Here is a 21,907-nt window from a genome sequence, read left to right as displayed (position 1 = left end):
GAATTGCTAATAGGATACGACAAGCCATTTTTAAGGTCTTGCGTGCATCAATCAGGAAAATACCTAATTAGGGACTTGGTTAACATAGTTCAGAACTTTGGCAGATTTGTTGAGTGGTCGAATTTGATGACTCAAACAATCAGCAAGTTTTTGAATATATTTAAAAAGACACTTAGAGAGATCAGATTGGATTGAATTTGTTGGACCTGGATGATTCTGGACCTGAGTTTATATAGCATTCGGGTTGTGGATTGTTGCCTTGTGGTCATCAATGTTTCAGAACGTTTATGAAATGTTTTTGACCACTGGCATTAAATTTTGAACCTTTCAGATTGTTAGATCAATGATCCAATGGTCATTTCGCACATCTTTCTCGCATTATTTGTGACGGTGCAAAGTGTGCCAACTAGGACCACTACAGCCACACTGCCTTCGCCCACGCCCGAGCCCAAGCGCATGCATGCGTGTTCCGGTGCGCAGCATTGAACACTCAAACCTAGTATCTCTCTCCATTTCTCCAAGTAAGAATGCTCTACACTCAAAGACTTATAAACCAAAAGTTTTTCTTCACTTAATCCAACGTGGGATTAAACAAAAAAGCAACTTTTCCTTTGTTTGTTTGTTTGTTTTTTTTATTTTCAAAATCGTTTTGGTGGGGAAATGAATTTTTTAAATCAAATCTCAGTAATGAGGAGAATATTTTTCTAATGAATTTTCTAGTTATTGTGAAGAACACATCATACTACAGTAATACACAACACCCTACATACCACGACAAAATGGTGTGGCCGAGAGAAAAATAGGGCTTTAGTTGAAATTGTCAACTCAATGTTAATACAAGCAAAGTTGCCATTAAGCTTATGGGGAGAAACACTATTAGCAGCGTGCCACGTCCTCAATAGAATCCAATCTAAGAAAACCAAGTCATTTCCATATGAAATATGAAAAGAAGAAAATCAAATTTAGGATATCTTAGAGTGTGGGGGTTTCTCGCATATTGTAGAATTCCTGACTTTAGAAGAAACAAGTTGGGAACGAGAGCTGTGAAATACGCCTTTGTAGGGTATACACAAATCAGTAAAGCCTATAGACTCTTAGACTTAGAATCTAGAGATGTAGAGTAGAGTTCTTTGAGAACGCTATCCATGGAGAAAAAAGATATTGAGATTCTCTTCTAATAAGATTATAAAGGGAACTCAATAAGTTAAAATTCTCAACGAACTTCATAGGAGACAATGAATAAGAGTAGAGAAGAGTCTTAATCCTGAACAAATAGACTCTCAATGTCTCTTTTTTCATCTACTAGATGGTAATAGAGAGAAGGTCATTAGGAAAATATCCATGATTTTAACTGTAGAAGATGAATTTAAAACTTTCAGTAAAACTATGACTTCAAGAGACTTTGTTTTCGGAAAGAGGATATTAATGATGAAATAGACTCAATTGTGTCAAATCAAACATGAGAATAAGTAGGCCTACCTTCAGGTTTTAAGCTTATAGGGTGTAAGTGGGTATTCAAGAAGAAATACCACACTGATGGTATAATACAAACCTTTAATGCTAGGTTAGCAGCCAAAGGGATTCTGTTAGAAAGAATGAATCGATTATTTTGATACAATTTTGCCAATGGCTAGAATAGTGTTGATTCTGATTTTATTCACTTTAGCATCCATACATTATCTTCATATTTATCAAATGAATGTAAATACAACATTTTTGAAGGGTGACCTTGATGAGGAGGTATACATGGAAGAATCAGAATAATTTGTTCTACCAGGAAATGAAAAGAAAGTATATAGACTCATTAAATCCTTGTATGGATTAAAACAAGCACCCAAACAGTGGTATGAAAAGTTTGATTCAAAGGTGCTATCTCATGGTTTCATACATAAAATAGCTGATAAGTGCACATACTATAAAGCGTGTAATGATTATATTATGATTATATGTCTATATGTAGATGACATGTTAATTATCAACAATAAAATAGAAGGTGTAACTGAAACAAAGAGGTTTTTCTAATTCTTTTTCAAAATGAAGGATCTGGATAAGTGGATACTATACTAGATATCAAAATTAAAAAAACATGGTGGAGGTTATATGTTGTGTCAGTCTCATTACATTGAGAAGATACTGAACAAGTTTAACAACTTGAAAACCAAAGAGGTGAAAATCTTATTTGATCCAAGTATCAAATTAAAAGAAAGCGATGGAATAGCAGTTACATAACTAGAGTATGCTAGTGCTATAGGTAGTCTTATGTATGCTATGTAATGCACAAGACCGAATATAGAATACGCTGTAAGTAAACTGAGTAGGTTTACTAGTAATCTTAGTGTAGAACACTAGAAAGTTATAAGTTCTAAGTTATCTAGAAGAAATAAAAGAACTAGTGCTATTCTACTTAAGAGTTTTCGACTGTATTGGAATGATATACCAATGCGAGTTGGATATCGAGTGTAGGGGACAACAAGTCCACAACAGGGTGGATATTCACTTTAGGAAGTGCAATTGTATCTTGAGGATCCAAGAAACAAACATGCATTACGTACTCGACAATGGAGCCTGAGTTCATAGCCTTGGTTGCAACTGGTAAATAAGCTGAGTGGCTAAGGGATTTTCTATTAGAAATCACATTATGTGTGAAGCTTATACCGACTGTTTCACTTCACTGTGATTGAATCCACTCTAAGGAGAGCCTATAACGGTAAATGTAATGGGAAGTCCAGATACATAAGTCTGAGATATGATGATGTAAGGTAGTTGATTCACGATAGAATCATTGCGAACTTATTTGTGAAGTCAAGTAATAACTTGGCTGATCCAAACCTTTAATAAGAGAGGTAGTAAGGACAACGTCTAGAGGGATGTTGTTGAAATTCTTCAACCAAAGTTCTACTAGTGATGAAAACTCAACCTAAAATTAGAAAATCTCTAAAGTTCGAGTTTAATGGATAAAAACAAATAACTAATATGTGTAAAACTTTAGCATTAAAATTGTAAATAACATCATCCACGATGAAGAGTGTTGACTGTTACAAATAGAGGGTCGAGTCTTCGAACTCTTAATGAAATTCAATCTATAAGACAAGTGTTTCAAATAGTAATATAAACACTGAAATGATTTTACCTATATGAACGTAGAAGTGATGCTACTTCTCGTGAGACTTAGAGTTTCTCTTACGATCGTTCATGAAACATGTGAAGTATATAGCCATTAAAAGTGTTAAGCGAGTAATATAAGAGAACTTATATAATGTAGATGCTATTATGTGTCCGGTATCTTCAGTTTTGTTATTTAGAAATAACTAGTTCAAAGCCGCGACTACTAGAGATTACGATAAAACTTTAAAATACTTATATTAAGGAAAGATTCAAATTGTAAAGATATATTTCTTTATGTATAAGAGCTGTCTTTTATCTCTGACATAATTTTCTACTATTTGTTTTAAAGCTAATTGGGGATTATTGAGATTTTGGTTTAAACAATAAACTTTTTTGAAAAATTTCGTTTTCCGCCAAAACGAATTTGGCAAAAAAAAAAAACAAAGGAAAAGTTACTTTTTTGTTTAGTCTCATATTAGATAGAGTGGGAGAAAACTTTTGATTTATAAGTCTTTAAGTGTGGAGTATTTTTACTCGTAGAAATGGAGAGAGAGATGCTCGTTTTGCATATTCCAGTGTATAACACTTGAACATATCCACTCGCTTTCGGGTTTGAGCTTGGGCACAAGCAAGGGCTTGGGTGTGGGCGTGGGCGTGGGTGTGAGCAATGTGGCTGTAGTGGATCTGAAATTGTCGACTGTTTTTTAGAATGACTAGTAGTCTTACCAGCCGAAATGGTCCGAAAATGGACGACCCTTGATGATCCAACGGTTAGATTGTTGATATAATGATCTGAAACGTTCAGAATTTAGTGTCAACAATCAGAAACGTTTCACAATCGTTCTGAACTATTGATGACCGCTTGACAACAGTCCACACCCTAGATGCTATATAAATTCAATCTGATCTAATCTCCATAAGTTTCCTTTTTAAGTTTATTCAAGAACTTGCTGAGTGACTCAAACATTATTTGAGTCATTGAGTTCGACCACTCAACAAATCTGCCGTAATTCTAAACTGCATTGACCGAGTCCCTGAGTAGGTCCCTTCATGATTGCTGCACGCCGACCTTAAAAAAAGCATGTTTTATCCTGAAAGTAATTCTCCTGTTACCCATCAACGATAACTTGAGAAGGGAGGGAATTAAGCTTTAAAGACAACATATTACAAGCGTGATTCAGCATGGTGTTAATTTTATTTTTGTCTTTTGGTTTTTAATATTATTGTGAAATATTTTCCAACATATTCTAGTATGGAGAGAAGTAGGACTTCCGATCCAAAGCTTTGTTGAAGATAGTTGCTGAAAATCAGGCTGCTCGAATCAGTGGGCCCTGCATGAATGGCAAGAACGGAACCTTACATACAGTTTCTAAAAATTCACATTCAACTCTAATGGTTTGCCCATCTGGTGACTCAATTAGCTTACCTCACGGAATCTGCTCTCTTAGTGTCGACCTCATGCATCGCTTGGATATAAGAGAAATGTGGAGATGCTTTGGTGCTGTTAAGAGTACTGTAATTCTAACTATTTGATTCTAAAGAATCACTTTTGTTAGGCAATTCTAACTATTTGATCTGTGGCTTAGAAAAGGATGGCTGTAGAGAATAAGGCCAAATTAAAGATGGATTGGATCATACAATTAGTATGATTTTGTATGACAGCCTAGGAAATGTATTCTGGACGTAATGGACAGTTTGGATCGATCAAATGGACTATCCAAGTGAGCAGATGCAAATAACGTACGATGCTCCGAGAGCAATGGAGCAATGGAAAAAAAAAAAAAAAAAAAAGAAAAAAAGAAAGAAAGAAACGAAGGACATGGTAGGGCTGAGAGTTGGGTCGGGTTGGTGCTCAACCCTAGCCCAATCCAAGGTTCCTATACCTCAACCCTAACCAACCCAACCTCAGATGTATGCTAATATTTTGGTTATTTTTTATACTAATGATTTTATTAATTATATGTAGTTATTGGAAAAAAGTTCATTTTTTCTAAACAAGCGAGTTAAAATATAGGATAACTACTCCTTTAAAAGTCATGTTGTGTAGACATAATCTATTTGAGGCAGAGAAATCAGGCATATCTTGTTAGCTTGAGTCGTCGGAAATGACGTGGACCAATGAAATCTGATGGCATTGGAATTTCATGTGCCTTCAATACGGACAATCTGCACTCAATTATAGTTTATAAGAAACTTATATATCATTCGCATTCGGGTTGGGTAGAGCAACACGAGACCTCAACCCGAGCCCAACCCAGTACATCCTACCCAAGCCCAACCCAATGTTAGGTTGGTTACGGGTCAGTCAGATTGAACCCGCTGGACTTTCATGGTGTGGTGCATGAGAACGCATCTATAAAGCGGGTGCATGGAGAGAACAGAAAAACATGTTAACAGAAGTTACGTTTGGCATGCTAAATAGAAGGTATTTTGGTCATTAACTAAATTGGGTTGATTAATTAAACTGCTGTTAATGGAAAGTATCGGAATGAAATATTTAACTAAATTAATGAGGTAGCTCAACGAAAAGTTATTTGAAAAAGGTACTGGATTGTAAATTCTGAAATAGTGAGGTATTATGTAATAAAAATCCCTAATCTATTCACCACTGTGCATTTCCACGATAGATCCGAAGATCTGGACCATTCAAATGGTGATCAAATCGGTCTAGTTCAAGAGATTGCACTTTGCTGCTGGCCATCTAATGGAAGGCGGGAAAAAAAAAAAAAAAAAACTAGTCAACGGTTGGTCCACATTGGATGGATAGCAAAAGTACATGGATCGAATGGTTAAGATTCTTCCTTTGAGTGGCCTCTTATCTGCGGCCAATCCACAATAGGGCACACCGAAAGGACGGTCCACAGGCCCTGAACCCATGGTCATTTGTACATTAAGAAGGCGGCTAGACCCATCTCAACCGGGCTCGACAAGGCGAACCAAACGAAATCCGTCGATCCAATAAAAAAAAATACCGAAACGCCTTCTTACCCTAAATGGACGGTGGGCGTTGGTGGTCCGTTATCTGTCGCACTCGCATTGTCCCTGACCTTTCCTCCTCTTCCGAAAATGGTTTCATACATCTAGAAAATTACAATAAGACCTGTCCCAACTCCCAACCTAAAAAAGAGAAAAAAAAAAAAAACAGAAGGAAAAAGGAAAAAATAAAAAAAGAAGAGTCATACAAAGGCATGCACGAACAAGTCCTTTCGTATCTGTCCTATCCCTTGAGACTCATAAGAGTCAAAGGGTCAAAAACTGCCATCGCTCTCAGTAAAAATCAAAAGAATAGCCGTCTTTGCCATACAAAAGAAAAAACACAAGATAAGATAAAGAAAGAAGGAGAAACATGAAGAAATCAGTGCTACTGTTGCAGCACCTTGAATGATATAATAGCTTCCACCTCCTCACTCTCCACAATTTTATATGGAGGGGAATTCCCCACATCTTCTTCTATATTCCCTTTGTACACTCCTTCATCTCCACCACCCATTAGCTCTCTTGCTCTTTTTGCTTGCAAGCCCCAGTCAGTTCTCAGCAACAGAAATATCATTACCAAAGCACATGTCCCCTGGGCTGCAAGAAGGCCCAACCAAAGACCCAACAAGCCCAAATTCAAAACAAAGCCCATCGCCATTGCCATCGGCATGCCGACGCCGTAGAAGGATCCAAGGTTTATATTTGCTCCTAGAGACGGCCGAGCGCTTCCTCTCAGAGCTCCACATCCTGTTGTCTGTGGACAGTTGCCGAGCTCGCAGAGCCCAACAATCGGCATTGCCATGGCTGTCAATGAAATAATCGCACCGTCTGTGGTAAATGCTCGACCCCATACATTTCTCAAAGCAGTAGTAAAAACCATTGCGACAAGGCCTGTAAAGATAGCGCAAAAGATTGAAACTTGCATCGATAGTCTGGCTTTATCAGGCCGGTTCGCTCCAAGCTCATTCCCAACCCTAGTTGAGACTGCGAGGCTCAATGCCAATGGAAAGATGTAGACTAGAGAAGTAGCCTGTATGAGAATACCCATGGCTGCAACAGCATCGGTGGCATTGGAGAGAAGGCCAGAGAATATTACCATAAGCTCATACCACCACCATTCCAAACACACCGAAATGCAGCTTGGAATAGCTAAGTTGAGCAGCGGCTTCCACTCGCAGAAGCACTCCGATGACCAACCTCCCCATGACTTCTTGTGTAGGCCGGAGCAATTCAGATAAATCAGTAATGCGACTAGCAGATTGAAATCTGTGAATGCAGCCGTGAGTGCAATCCCACGGATGCCGAGCCCCAAGAAGCAGACTAGGAAGTAGTTGATCGGAGCGTGTAGGATGAGTGAAAGGGCTGCGCCGACTGTCAGTGGCATTGTTATGTTTTGGGTCCTCAAGTAGATCTTGAGAGGATTGAGAAATGACTGGAAGATAAGGTCAGGGAGAGAGAAGGCGAGGTATGTAGATGCGACGGCTGTGATCGCACGGTCTTGGCCGCAGTAGAGGAGGATTGGTTCGATCTTCAACCATAAGAGAGCGATTGGGATGCACGCCGTGAGGAGGATCATGATGGTCCGCTGGAGGGCGTGACCCATGAGGGACCATTGCTCGGCTCCATAGGCTTGGGATGAGATGGCTTCCATGCCCATGGCTAGGCCGGAGAGGACTGAGTAGCCAGTTATGTTTGCAAAGCCAATGGCTAGAGAACCTCCAGCTAAAACATCCTTTCCCAATCTACCCATGAAAAGCATTGAAATTACAGCTTTACCGTATAAGAGCAAGCCTGTGATGATCATTGGGAAAGCTATGTTATAGAGATTTTGAATCTCTTCCACCACCTAAAGAAAAAGGAGAGAGTGAGAGAGAGAGAGAGAGAAAGACAGAAGAACCCAAATGAGTAACTGTAGTAATTTCAAATAAATAAACAGTCATTTCGAAGAGAGGAAGACCAACCTCTGATGTGGAAGGCCACCTTTTGGAATGGTGGTGAGGATTATGGTCTGAGATGGGCAAGATGGCAAAGATCATGAGAGGAGTAGAGGGTGGAGTAGCAGCATTCTCCATTATCTTTTTCTTTTATTTCCCCTTCTTTAACTCTAAAGAGGGTATTTCCTATGTTGGGTTTTTTTTCTCTTTTTCTCTCCTTCCTTTTGTTTTTGTTACATATATCATCACATCATCTCTCTTATTCTTATATAAGAGATGTTGGTGGTTGTGTCCCCACCCACGCACAGACTCATGTGTACAGAAACCATACACCCATCAACCCTAAAAAAAAAAAAAAAACCATCCCAAGTTCTCTATAGGAAAGATGGGGTTATAAATGTAAAAAAAAAAAAAATGGGAGGAGGAAGAAAGAGAAAGTGTTGTATTGAAATGAATGGAAAGGGGGATGAGTTGTCAAGGACTCTTCATTCCCGACAGCCTAAGAACATTCCCTCTGTGTGTAGGTTGGGGGCTCGATCCACATGGCCATGACCCACGACTAGGCGCACGACGAGTGTGCGCAGGATAAGGTGGGCGTAGGATAAGGTGATGAGGGCGGCTGTGGGCTTAGTCTTTTTTATTTCCTTTTCTTTTTGTTTGTGTGGCCACCCGGCGAGGAAGGTTGCTGGCAGCGCTGCAACTTCCAAAGATGGAAAGCTGTCAGCAGGCTAGGGCGACCAAAACCATCACACCGACGCTGTTTTGATGGTCCCCAGTCGTCCTTAAGAGTCTGGGCTCTGATAACCTGCGCACCATGGCTATTCTGCGCGCACCTTTTTTAGACTAATATGCCCCAACTTTTATTTTTGATGAAACTGCATAAATGTGGACCACACGTTTCAATGATTAGTGACCACCGTCGGATCAAAATTGGCCATCAGGTATGGATGGTCTCATTTTGCATGAAAATCAAAACTGCCCCATAACAACAGTTTCACCCAAAACAGTCTACGACAATCCGACGGTAGTGACAAATCCTTCTAAATTGGTCGTTATGAAATGGACAATTCGCAGTCTCTTGACACTGGACTGATCAGATGGTGATTTGAAGTGGGCCCCAGTTCATTGCACCAACCAAAGCAAAAGGTGCCCCACTTGAACGGACGAGTGAGATTCGGGGAGGAGTTTTGCTAATTGGTCATATGACAAGGTTGAATGTAGCAATTGTGAAGGTGTGTTGGGGCATTATTGAAAAGAAATGCTTGCAAACTGTAAGAGTGAAAACAAGCAACGGCTGGTGGAGAGAGAGAGAGAGAGAGAGAGAGAGAGAGAGAGAGAGAGAGAGAGAGAGAGAGAGAGAGAGAGAGAAGACAAAAAAAGGAGCTATCCATGTTTGAAAGGAGTGAGGCATGTGAGACAAGTGGCTACTGTTTTGCTGAAGTAATGTACAGTGAAGTAAGACGAAATTAGCTCAAAAATCATCGCCTCTATCGTTGTCATGCGTCGTCATCCTCAAAACCGATATTGATAAGGATTCCTCCCTTCCCTTTTCTTCTCCTTCTCCCATTCCTACCATGGGCGCTTTACAAAACCATGTACCTCTCTCTCCAAACGAGTAATTCTTATTCAACTGCCTGTGGGACCCGCTATCTTGTGTGCTTGCCATTCAAACCTGTACATTAAGTGAGCCCCACTATGATGCTGGGATGCCAAAATATCTACCCTGTCAATTCCTTGGCCGACCACACCCATAGAAAACAATGGATCCAACTACCTAAAAAAATTCAAAATTCATTTGGTGGCTCACATGATGGTTGGTTTAACCTGATTTTTGGGGTGTCCAATTTTCATGGTGGAGCGAATCCTGCTGGATAGGTTGGATGTCATACTTACACCAGAGCGAGCCTTGTAGAAGAAGAACAAGATTGCTCCATAAACATTTGTAGAGGAACTAGCCTTCTCTTTTTGACATAAAAGATCCGTGGACGCCTAACGATGAGTTGATATCATTTTATTTATTGCAATTATGTATGAGGAATAATATCTTTTTAGCAAGTATTAAAAATAATAATCTTGATAACTAACAGCTATGATCTCTAATACAACAATTGCGATCTCTAACATGTAATTATGATTAACTAAAATGAAAACTCATTTGTAGTTGTCTAACAAACATTCCCTGAAAGTTTCTCGATACATTCCTTAAATGATATCTTCCTGTCATGACTTAATGAGGGACCCCTTATGTGAGGGAGTGGATGTCATAGATATGGGGTTGATGAACACATGTTAGAGATTTGGGCTATTCATTAGGTAGGGTACACCATGAATATACCATGGACCAAAAATAATATTGGCAATGCTAATTAAGCAGTTAAAACTTGAATGAGAAAGTGGACTGTTAGAAGAAAAGTCTAACAGTCCAAATATATTGCATGCATGTGTATGGCTCGCTTGATGAGTGTAACACATGGCATGTGTCTCTGAAACGTTAGCCGTCTACTTCTATCTTGGGCTGAGATAGGAAAAAAGGACCTAACGTGCATTATAGCTTCCAACATCCATGATATTGCAAACGCTTATTGGATTCGTGCTTATAGTATATTATTGGAAAGCTATCCACAAGTTCTACGACATAGCCATTAACTAAGGTTTATTGGCCTCATGGATGGCTTCACAAAATTCAACCATTTTAGGGTCAAATTTAAATTTGAAGTCAAAACTTACTATTTTTTAGTTAGTTAGATTTTTATTGTTTTAGGATTTAAAGAGTTAGTTCTAGCCTAAAGTTTTTTTGTTTTAGTTATATTAGCATTATCCTCTTTTACTATTTTTAATAGATTTACTTTTGGAAGAGTTTTTCTTTTTGAGTGAGTTAGGAGTCTAGGGTGTCTGTTGCCTATATAATTACATATATGTTATAAATAACAATTCATTCAATAGATTAGTTTTATTCTCGTTTTTTAAGAGATTTTCTACCCTATGGAAGCAATGCTCATGTCGACTCCAGGGTTTTCTTAGAGGAAAAAGGTGGTGAACTTTTCATCTTCCTTTCACCTTACTCTTGTTGTATTCGTTGGCATTAGAGAAAGGTCTTTGTTTTTTTTGTAAAAAAAAAAAATTTAAAATTTTAATTTTTTTAAAATTTTTTTTTGTTAGCTTGTTAGTACACCCCACCATCAGATCACACTTCACTGTTGGCCACCCCCACTAGGGATCAATACCAAGACCGCAGTGTTAAAACGAGGTATCTTTCACTCTACCACTTGAGCTATGGATCAGGGTGTAGAGAAAGGTCTTTCTTTGAACCAATGGCTTCCCAACATCGATCAAGTGACAACAATCTTATTGATGGTGTTTTAAGTGAATCAGGTGGGGATTATGGTACTGGCATACTAGATAACGATACAAAAGATGATAACAATGATTGATTGATTGGCAGAGGTAGTGGACCACAATAAGGTCCTTGACAATGGATTAACTAAGACCGTCAAAGAAGCTCGTCATTAGTTGGTTCATGGCCTAGCAGGTCTAACACCCATGCCAAATGTAGGCTACAAATCATATTGATGAGCATTTAACTTCTCTAGACATGCATAAAAATTAGTATCATACCAAAAGGAATCCCTCTTCGAATTGTTTGATTGGTCTACTGCTGGATGAACTGACAGATTAATGATTGGACAAGAAAAAGTTTCAATTAAATTAATGCATCAATTGATGAATGGCCTGCCAAAAATGGTTGAGAGATTTATAAAAATGATTGAGAGTGACAGATACAGATGACTTAATCACCAAGGAGACTATCACTTTCATGATCATTTCAATGAACTCTATGAAGCTCGATGCCTTTTTACCCTCTCAAGGCCACTCATAATGGCGCTAACATCGTGGCCAATGTATGCCGATTAAGAACGACTAACGAAGCCACAATCAACATTCCAGATTGTTGTAAAAGAGGTGGAAGTTAACACCTTAGACATAGGGTATTATAAAAAAATGGAAGATGAAATGAAGTTTTATAAGGTGTCATCATAGAATGAAATTTTGATACGATGCACAGGCCTTCACTATCAGTTGCTGCCAAATCAAAAGAAGAAACGTGCCAAATGTGGGTTCTTGTAATGGAAAACATTGTCATAAACTTGAGGACGAGTTTTTTTTTTTCAAGTAGAGAAGATTGATATAGGACAAGCCAGTGGAAATCATATATGAAAGGTTAAGATCGAGAGATATCAAGCCATATGAGTCGAGATAGGGTGAAAAAAGAGCATAATGTACGTTGTAGTTTTTGACAACCATATCTTTGTGACCAGTTATTAAAAATGTATGTATATGTTGTTGGAAAGCTATTGATGGGCATTATTTCTTGGCCAATTGACTCCTTGATGGTTTCTCAAAGCTCAATCATTTTAAAGGTCAAGTTTGTTTCTGAAGGCAAAACTTACTATTTTTTGAAAATTATGTTTTTGTTATTTAAGTTTTCTAGGTGGCTGATTTTAATTCAAAGACTTTGTTTTAGTCATCTAAGAGTTGTTTGCAAGTTTGCATAGGATTAAATATCTTCCACTATTTATAATAACTTTATTATATTAGGACTTTTATTTTAAGTAGAATTAGAAGTTTTAGAATATCTTTATTTATATAAGCACATCAAGTATGTTGTAAACAAAGATTCAAGAACATCAGTTTTATTGTTGTTTTTTAGAGATTCTCTTACCTTGCAGAATTAAGACTCCTTGTGGATTTAAGGATTATCGTAGAGGAAGACGCTGATATTTACATCTCCTTTTCACCATGCACCTGCTATGTCAGGAATGTTACATTGTTTTCTTAATATGATGCAACCGGCTCTCCGCCATCTATGTGGTAAGGTAAAATTTTCCTAAAATGATGGGTGGCCTTAAAATGTACAATGAAATGTGAAAAGAGTTGAAGGTTGAAAATTGGAAGGAGCCGTGAAAGAGAGTGATGGATGCTGCAGCACTGTTCTTGAACATGGCCATTTAAGGCAAAGCCGATCGGTTTGGTTAGGTTCGCGTCAATACCAATGAACCTGCATTCAGACCTAACAATAGTTTGGAAAACGTCATATCTAGAAACACGACACAGGGAATATTCATGTTTAATTTTATCCGGTCGTAAAAAGTCATTATAAAATTATGTCAAAGAAATCAAAACACCAAAAAAATTGGAGAATGAAAAGTTGAGGTCTAATACACAAACCTACCCTTTTCACTGGAAAATAAGACTGCGAAGAACAGTTGCATATGAACGTACGGGTGTATATATTTCTGTGTGAATTAGATTAAAATACAGAACTTCAATTAAAATTGTATGTATATATGATGTAGGTAATTAAATAGTGGTTGATATCATTCTGTATTTGTTTCATATTTATTTTTATTGTTTTACAAATATAAAATTAAAAATGTAGATTTACTAAGGAGATTGGGTCGGGTTCGATCTATATTTTGGTTAAGGTACCATACATGTGGTCTGATCCAAATCTAATCAAGTACCCCGGCGAGTCTGTTAGGTCTAATTTCAAACAGAATTTAATGGGGTTTGGATTTGAATGTACGTGGATCCTGATTTGGGTCCAAAGTCAACATAGTAATCATATCTCTTATGGGCCTGTTTGGATTTAGTGAAACAGAAGGAAACTGGGTTTCTCAAAAAAAATTAAAAAAATAAAATCATCTTTCTGTTGTTTGTAAACACCAAAAACATAGGAAATAGAGGAAAATCCAATTTCCTATCTAATAAAATTTTTCTAAAAATCAGTTTTTAATTTTCTCACCCAGCCCTTTGGTAAAGTGGGTTTCTTTTCTCACATTTTGGACTGACTTCTAAACTACCTTGCTATTGTCGGTTGGTGAGCCCCACCATGATGTATGTATTTTATCCATGCCAACCATCTATTTTTTCAGATCATCCAAATCTTAGGTGGACCCCATCACTGGTGACTGAGCTCACATCATTAGAAACTTCCTCAGACCCACAATAATGTTTATTTACCATCCAACTTATTAATAAGGTTATACGAACTTGCACGGTGAGAAGACACAAATACCAGCTTGTTCCAAAACTTTTATGACTCCCCATAAATTTTTAACGGTGGGCTTTCAATCACAACTGTTTCCATCTAAACTGTTCACCAAATACCCCTTGCCTCTCTGATAAATACTTTCATATTCCAAAAGAAATATAATTAATTGTTAATTCGATACATCTCACTCCTGAACCTATAGGCACCACATGTATCAAAATAGTTTCTCAAGAGAATTTTATTTTACAAAGTATATGATTTAAAAACAAACCTCAATTTTCTTAAGAAAATGTTACTGATAAACAATGTTTCATTTTCTACATTTTCTTAAAAATAAGGTTTCGTATGCAATTTCTTTTCTCAGGCCTTTCTCAAATCCAATAAATATAATTAAGTGAATGAAGAAAATTACTTATTCAGATAGTATCCAAGTCTTTGGGACGACTGGTTAGATCCTGATCCCAATAAATAGGGTAGCATGCAATGCGGGTATCCAGCGGTCACATCAACTTTAAGCTCTATCATAGTCTGACACAGCCTGCTCTGTTATATCAAGTTATATTTTCCCTTTTACACTCTCTCGTGCAGCCGGACGCCCCATGTATGGTGGGTCAGGATCATTCATGCAGTGGGCCATACCATGGAAGAAACAGAATAAACTGGGTTCTCTCTCTCTCTCTCTCTAACTGGTAAAGTGAAATCCACGTGTAAAAGTTACCATTTACAATGCTTTTATAAAAGAACACCCAGTCTTTTCTATCTCATGCATCTAGTTTGGACTGTTTAGCTACGGTCGAATTAGCATTCAACTGCAGACCAGTGATGTGTGCTTGACATGAAGCCTGTACAAGAAATTGGGCCCACCATGGAGATATTGTAGCATGAAAATAAGCTGATACAGTGAACAAGGGGGCCACACGTGATTGCCATTTGTCTATTGCCATGTATTGATGGCCCATGTGATGAATGTCAGGTGTTCTACATGGTGGGCCCAAACCCTTCTGTGGAGTTTGAAAATAGATATAAATTAGGGATAAAGACCAAAATGGCTCCATCACCTGTTTTTCCATGATCAACTGCCCCTCTCATTATTTTTTATTTTTCCATGTGGCCCCCACAGCTACTAAATAATCCATTCACACCCTTCTTTCATAAAAAAAAAGAAAAAAAAGAATAAAACTGAGCAGCGACATTTGTTTTTCATCCATTTCGGATATACCCTTTGATCTAGAAGACGCTTGCATGACTGAAGTACTAGTCACCAAAGGTTGTGATTATCCACTGATGTTGGACAACTTCATTTGAATGAAATCTACCCCATCCATCAGGTGTGTCACTCCATGTTGTGACTTGATCTAGCACATTGCAGTGATCCAAAATTCAGATGGCCTGACTTATGAACTAATGTAAAATCTACTCAAAACTTTCTAAATCCACATGACACCCACTGGACTACCAAAATTAGAGCTGTACACGAGTCAAACTGCGTCGAGCTTGGGCCAGCTTGGCTTGGCTCGGCCTACAAGCTACCTCAGCTCAAACTCAGCTCCCTCAGCTCAAACTCAGCTCGACCTACAAGCTACCTCAGCTCAAACTCAGCTCAGCTTGGTCCTCGTGCTTGATTGGGCAGCTCGGCTCAGCTTGGGCCAGCTCGATCCAAGTTTGAGTTTCAGCCCACAAGTTGAGTTTGAGTTTAGGTTTTATAATTTTTAATATATATAATATATAATATAATATAAATAATCTATAATATATAATTTATTTAAATATATAAATATATACAAAATATTTATACTAAGTGAACCCGATCTGAATCGAATCAATTTGAACTGAGTCAAGTTCAAATTAAGTTTCGAGTCAAGTCGAGTTCGGTCTAGCTTGGACTTGGCTCAAACCCAAATTTAAGCTGAGTTTCGAGTCGAGTTGATTCGAGCGAGTTAACCAACCTAACTGGGTTCATGTACAGCTATACCCAAAATAGTTATTTTTGGAGAGTACCCTTGTCCTTTGGGAAGAGTCATGTGAATGTTTGGATTGGATATATAAACCATATAAACCACAATGGGATCATACACAAATAGCAAGGGATCCCATACACAAATAGCAAGGCATTGCATCTCTACTCTTCCTTGCGGTGTAGCTTGTCAAGAAATCTTCAATCAACTAATGTATATTAAGTGAAAATATGCATTATTCGATTGAAGATTTCACAATATAGCTCACCCGAGTTTTGTATTGAAATAACTTTTTAGTTTCCAATCTCAACATGAGGCGGCAAACCTAAAGGACGATAGAGATCTCATGCACATTCTCCCTCACATGGTGCTCAATTAGTCGTAGCACGCTCTCATGATCCAGGTAGTGACGTTTGATTGATCTCCCGGACGAATCATAAGCCTGGAGGGTTGCTCGTTCCACTCGAGCTTGAGCCTGAGCCTGACTAACCCATGCACATGCAAGCATGTATGCCAAAATGAAATACCCATACAGATCCCAAGTCATCTATCTTGTGAGATACACTGTCTAGATCTTTCAATGAGTCCATTTGAAACCGCTGGTGGGACACAGATTATCAAGATAAATAGATTTCTATATAAGAATGTTTTAGCCATTAATTGCATTTGTTCAGTGGCCAACATGAGAAACTGCCTCAGCTTTTTGGTTAAGTACTATCAAAGGATGACTTCAACTAAATGGAAAGCCCAGATTGTGACCATATTCTGTATTGGTACTTGCACATGCGTGTGCAGCAACGTTTCACATGCGTGTGAAATTAGCAAAACTCGTCGAACTGCCGTCAGCATCACTGTTGCATGGTAGCAAACTTCTTTAAACATAGGACCCCGCTAGCGTGGGTACACAGGAGAGTACCTACCGCCATGTGGGTGGAAGTTTCGTGAGATCCAATTCCTCCTTTATGTTGCGTCTTGTTCACACTTTAGAATCCTGAAATGATGACAGTTCATAAATTAGGTTGGCTGTACCATAAGAAACAGTTGGGATGGAATGCTCACCATCAGTTTAGTTTTGTGTAGGGCTTGCTGTGATGTCTATGTTTCGTTGCCTCATCCGCATGAAAGCATTAAAAAAAAAGGCTATTCTAAAAAACTTAGGTGGGCCACAATACGTGACTTAAGTGATTTTAGGTATAATTGCCAATGGGTGGCTTACGCGTGATGGATGGGTAAATCTCATATACATAAAGTCTTTATTGTCATGGAAAAAATAGATACATACATGCTACCATCCATCCTGGTTGAACTGTTTTGGTTATATCTTTAATGTATTATAAAAATGTGATGATTACAAATTTTAATTCATATTACCTGTATTTTGATAGGCATAATAAAATTATAATGATAATATTTTTAATTTAGTGAAACGTTAAATCAATAATATAAATACATTGATTCCTTATGTTTGATAGGAACTTTTTCACTGGAATATATAATCATATTATAATGATTATAAATTTTTTTACTTATCTCCTATTAAATTTATACTTGATTATTAAATTATGTGTTTAAAATAATATTATGAAATTTTACTAATGGTGCTTTTACATTAAATTACTAACATAAATCCTTACCCAAGGCTCAATATTGATAAACTCCCAAGAGTTTCAGCACAGAGGTTTTGAGTTCGAATACCCATGGTGGTATGTGTAATGCTTGTGAGGTTTGGACATTCATATGGTAAAGTACATTGCAAACATGCAATGGACCAAAAATGATATTGGTCCACCAATGGGAGAGGTCACACTTATTCAATTTCAACTTGTATGTGTGGTTCACTATCACTAGGGCAATCCCTATCAAATGGCCTAGATCAATCACACAAGGCCATATTACAACAAAAATTAGATGACGCAGCCCACATGCCTCACAAACCCAATAGTGAATAGAAAGGGTATAATTGGAATTGATGAGTAGTGGCACTAAGCCTTTATTAAATGTAATATTGTAATAAATGTAATATTGTAGGTATTTATTAAAAAAAAAGGAAAAAAATTATGTTATATAAAAAAAACTTGTATTGTTTTTATTTTTTTGCTGTTTTTATTTTTTAATTTTTTTTAAAAACTTTTATTTGGAGAGAAAAAAATATTTATAAACTATCTTCTTCATGAAACTTTTGTATAATATGATATATTATACACAAGTCCATATACACATGCAGAAAATCAGGTCTGCTGGTGCGCCTCGTCTCAACGGTTCCTGCTTGCCTGTAACAGGAAAAATTAAGGTAAAGGTTAGTGGAAGGGCAATCTGGTCTTTATGCCTGGAACATAAAAAGGGTGGAGGACCATGAGACGTGGCACCCTCAGACATGGCATGATTTTAGTTCCGTGGACATATTAAAGAGAGTCTACCACTCTCTAAAATATCAGACAATGTGTGGCAAGGCCCTTCTCTTTTGTATCGTTTCCGTTCTCTATGTCCCTTTTCTTCGCTTCTCCTTTTCTTCCTCCCGTACATGTACGTGTAATAAACGAAGAGAGAGAGAGAGAGTAGGTATGGGTGGGAGACAGCGAAGCTTTGTTTGCTTATTTCAGCGAAGCTTTGTTTGCTTATTTCTGCATACAGGCAAGCAGCTGCAGCAAAGGTGCACGTGCGTAGGCGCCTGACTGTTAGTCAGATGCTCTGGCTGCTGCGTCAGTCCTCACACGCGTGGGGACCTCTCTCCCTCCCTCTCGGGAGCGGGGGACATCTTAATGCGTGTTATCCTAGCCGTGTGGGGCCACCTTGATGTATTTGTTGTATATCCATGCCGTCTATGGGCCTGTTTGGCCGGACGGATCCCATGAGATTAGAGGGATGGGATGGATTTTAAGGTAACGATGGTGGTGTCAGTGCATTGGTTTAAGATCCATGGGATTGTTATATTCCGGGACAAGTTCACCGAGTCTATTTGACATGCTCAGCATATCCTGGGATTTAACCATCCCAATCCCTTTCAATCCGTCCAACTAAACACTCGGTAGGCACATTGAACAGGACTAGGAGGGATGGGATCAATTTTAAGGTAATGATGGTGATGTCAATGGATTGGTTTAAGATCCATGGGTTTGCTATGTCCCAGGGACAAGTTCACCGGGTCTGTTTGGCTCATTTGGCATATCCCTGGATTTTACCATCCCATCCCTCCTAATCCCATGGGATCTGTCCGGCCAAACAGGCCCTGTATGTTTTTCTTGAATCAGTTCATGACTCTACCCCAAACCTGAAGAAGATCCAAGTTTCAAGTGGACTATACTACTAGAAACGGTGATTAATGACAAGTAAAAGTTTTTTATGGATTAAGGTGATCTTTGTATTTTCCTGTCATACATTAACAGGTTGGATGGCAAATAAACATTACAAAAACCTTACAATGGGCCGTTTGGAATTTTTAATGCTAAGTCACTCAATCAACATGGTTTCTTGTAGTGTGGTATGCCTTAGATTTGGATCTTCTTAATTTTTAGTACAGTATCCTAAAATTGGCTAGAGAAACAGATGGACGGTGTAGATATACAACTCATCATCAAGGTGGGCCCCATGGTAAGTGTAACACCCACTCAAGTGTTACCTGGGGTAACACCTAATTTGCTCCCCCTCTCTCTCGGAAGTCTGGTTACGGACCCGACATGACATCTACAATCCGTGCCTGATTTCAGCCGTTGGATGGCAATGTGTGATCTATCGGTGCCATTCATTAGGTATTGTTCACCGTAAACATGCCCTCGACCAAACAAAGAAGATTTGGTTCGTTAATCGAGCAGGTCACACTTTCACGAGAAAAGTTGACGATTAGAAGAGAAATCCAACGGTTGAAAATTAACTTAGACTTGTAGCTCACTTGATAAGTTTACTATCTTGATCTTCAGTACATAGCATGTCTAGAGGTGTACACGAGTCGAACTAGCTCGACTTGGCTTGACCACTAGCTGACCCCAACTCAAACTTGGCTTGGTTCGATCCTTGAGCCTGACTGGCCAACTGGGCTCGGTTCGGACAGTAGCTCGAGTTAGTTCGAGCCGAGATCGAGCCGAGTTCACTTGTGCAACATTTTCATAAATAGATGGATTGTATGTAAAATAACAGCAGCGATTTTACATATATTTCATCAAACACCTTATACGCAACATCAAAATCAAGAAAAAAAGGTATTTGTTTTATTTGCATACCTTCTTTACCACTAACTGATACTTTGTTGAGTCGTTTCATCAAACACTTGGCGAGCAACATCAATATCAAAGTAACCGAGTTACCGAACTAGGACGATCTGAGTCAAGTCAAGCTCGGACAAGCTCGAACTTGGTTCAAAATTTTTTTTGAGCTAAAAAAATCAACTTGATTAAGCTCAAACTTAGTTTCAAACCAAGTCGAATTGAGCTTTTTCGAGTCGATTCGTGTCAAGTGAGGTAACTCGGTTCATGTACAACCTTAAGCATGTCCATGGTGATGAATGGCTCAGATTGTTGTCACATGTGCCATCAAATAGTAGGAATCAACCTTGCGGGCCCCCAGAATGCGGGACACATCTCATTCCAGTTTCCACGCGTTTCCACCATTGGATGACATGCACGCTTTAGCGGATTTGTCAGTGTACCTCACACCACCAACCCGACTAGTGTGTTGACGTCCCTAAGTTCTGTGGGTCCCATCATGAGGTATGTTTTATATCCAAATCGACCATCCGTTTTACGAGCTCATAGCAAGGCTTGAGCCAAAAAACAAATTACATCCAAAGATCAAGTGGACCACACTGCAAAAAAGCAGTGAGGGATTGAATGTCTACCATTGAAACCCTTTCGGGATCACAAGAGTTTTAGATCAATATGATATTTGTTTTTCCTCTTCTTCCATGTCTGTGTGACCTTGTGAATAGATTGGATGGAAAAGTAAACATTATTGTGGGCCCTACCAATGTTTTAATAGTGAGAATCGCTATCCCCATTGCTATTTGTAGTGTGGCCCACTTAAGCTTTGAATATTACTCATTTTTGGGTTCATGCTCTAAAATGATTTATCCAAATGAATTAATAGTGTGGATATAATAAATAGATCATTGTGGGGCCTATTGCTTTGACCTCCGTTGAACCCTAGTAAATTGGAGCTCGAGTGGGAGTGCTTCTCTCTGCACGACATGTACTCACACCAGCTGGGTTTTGGTGGTGTGTGGAACACCTTGGCTGGTGGCTGGTGTTCCAAACACCACCAACTGACTTGTTTGGGCACGTGTGCTAACACTCGGAGTTGCAGGAATGGTTCAAATGAGATCAAAGTTATGTTGGCCCCTCAATGATGTATTTATCATATTTACAATGTTTATCTTTTTGGTGAGATCAATATAGATTTTGATTCAAAATATGAGTCATATTCAATGCTTAACAAATCGCAAATAGCACTGGGGACAGTAATTCTCACCGTTAAAATATTCAAAGGGTCCACCATAATATTTATTTTCTATCCAATCTGTTCATAAGGTCAGATAGGATGAAGAGGAAAAACAAATATAATATTGATCCAAAATTTCTATGACCCTCAAAAGGGTTTCAATGGTAGATATCCAATCCTGCACTACATTTTACAGTGTGGTTCACTTGATTTTATTTTTCAGCTCAAGCTTTATCAAGAGGGTCCCAAGTGGACAGATGGTTTGAATATAACTCATACCTCATGATGGGACCTGCAGAACTTGGTCACATCAACACATCAGCCAATCCGCTTCCTCCGTGAACATATCTACACCGAATAGCAATAATAATTGGTCCGCTGAACAAGCAGATCACACTTCATATCATGTACACTTTATTTCAACAAACGGACGTCATTCTGTCCTGACATTTATTTGT

General features: G+C 38.4%; 1 protein-coding gene across 1 annotated transcript; it reads right to left on the bottom strand.

Annotated features, from left to right (window-relative positions):
• Positions 1–6,294: 6,294 nt before the first annotated feature.
• Positions 6,295–8,773, bottom strand: LOC131236289 (protein DETOXIFICATION 49-like). Its single transcript, XM_058233409.1, has 2 exons — positions 8,043–8,773; positions 6,295–7,927 (listed from the first exon to the last, which is right to left on the bottom strand). The coding sequence occupies exons 1-2, from the start codon at positions 8,151–8,153 to the stop codon at positions 6,467–6,469; spliced, it is 1,572 nt and encodes a 523-aa protein (XP_058089392.1). The 5' UTR covers positions 8,154–8,773; the 3' UTR covers positions 6,295–6,466.
• Between the last annotated feature and the right edge of the window lie 13,134 nt (positions 8,774–21,907).

The sequence above is a fragment of the Magnolia sinica genome, chromosome 2 (assembly GCF_029962835.1).
Source record: "Magnolia sinica isolate HGM2019 chromosome 2, MsV1, whole genome shotgun sequence".
Lineage (NCBI taxonomy): Eukaryota > Viridiplantae > Streptophyta > Magnoliopsida > Magnoliales > Magnoliaceae > Magnolia > Magnolia sinica.
Note: the sequence above shows the minus strand (reverse complement) of the source record. Positions and strands in the feature narration are given on the sequence as shown.

Excerpts from the sequence above, each read along its gene's own strand:
- LOC131236289 (XM_058233409.1), bottom strand. The coding sequence starts at position 8,153 with ATGGAGAATGCTGCTACTCCACCCTCTACTCCTCTCATGATCTTTGCC. Across the intron at positions 7,928-8,042 it reads GGTGGCCTTCCACATCAGAG|GTGGTGGAAGAGATTCAAAA; the intron begins GTTGGTCTTCCT and ends CTTTTTCTTTAG.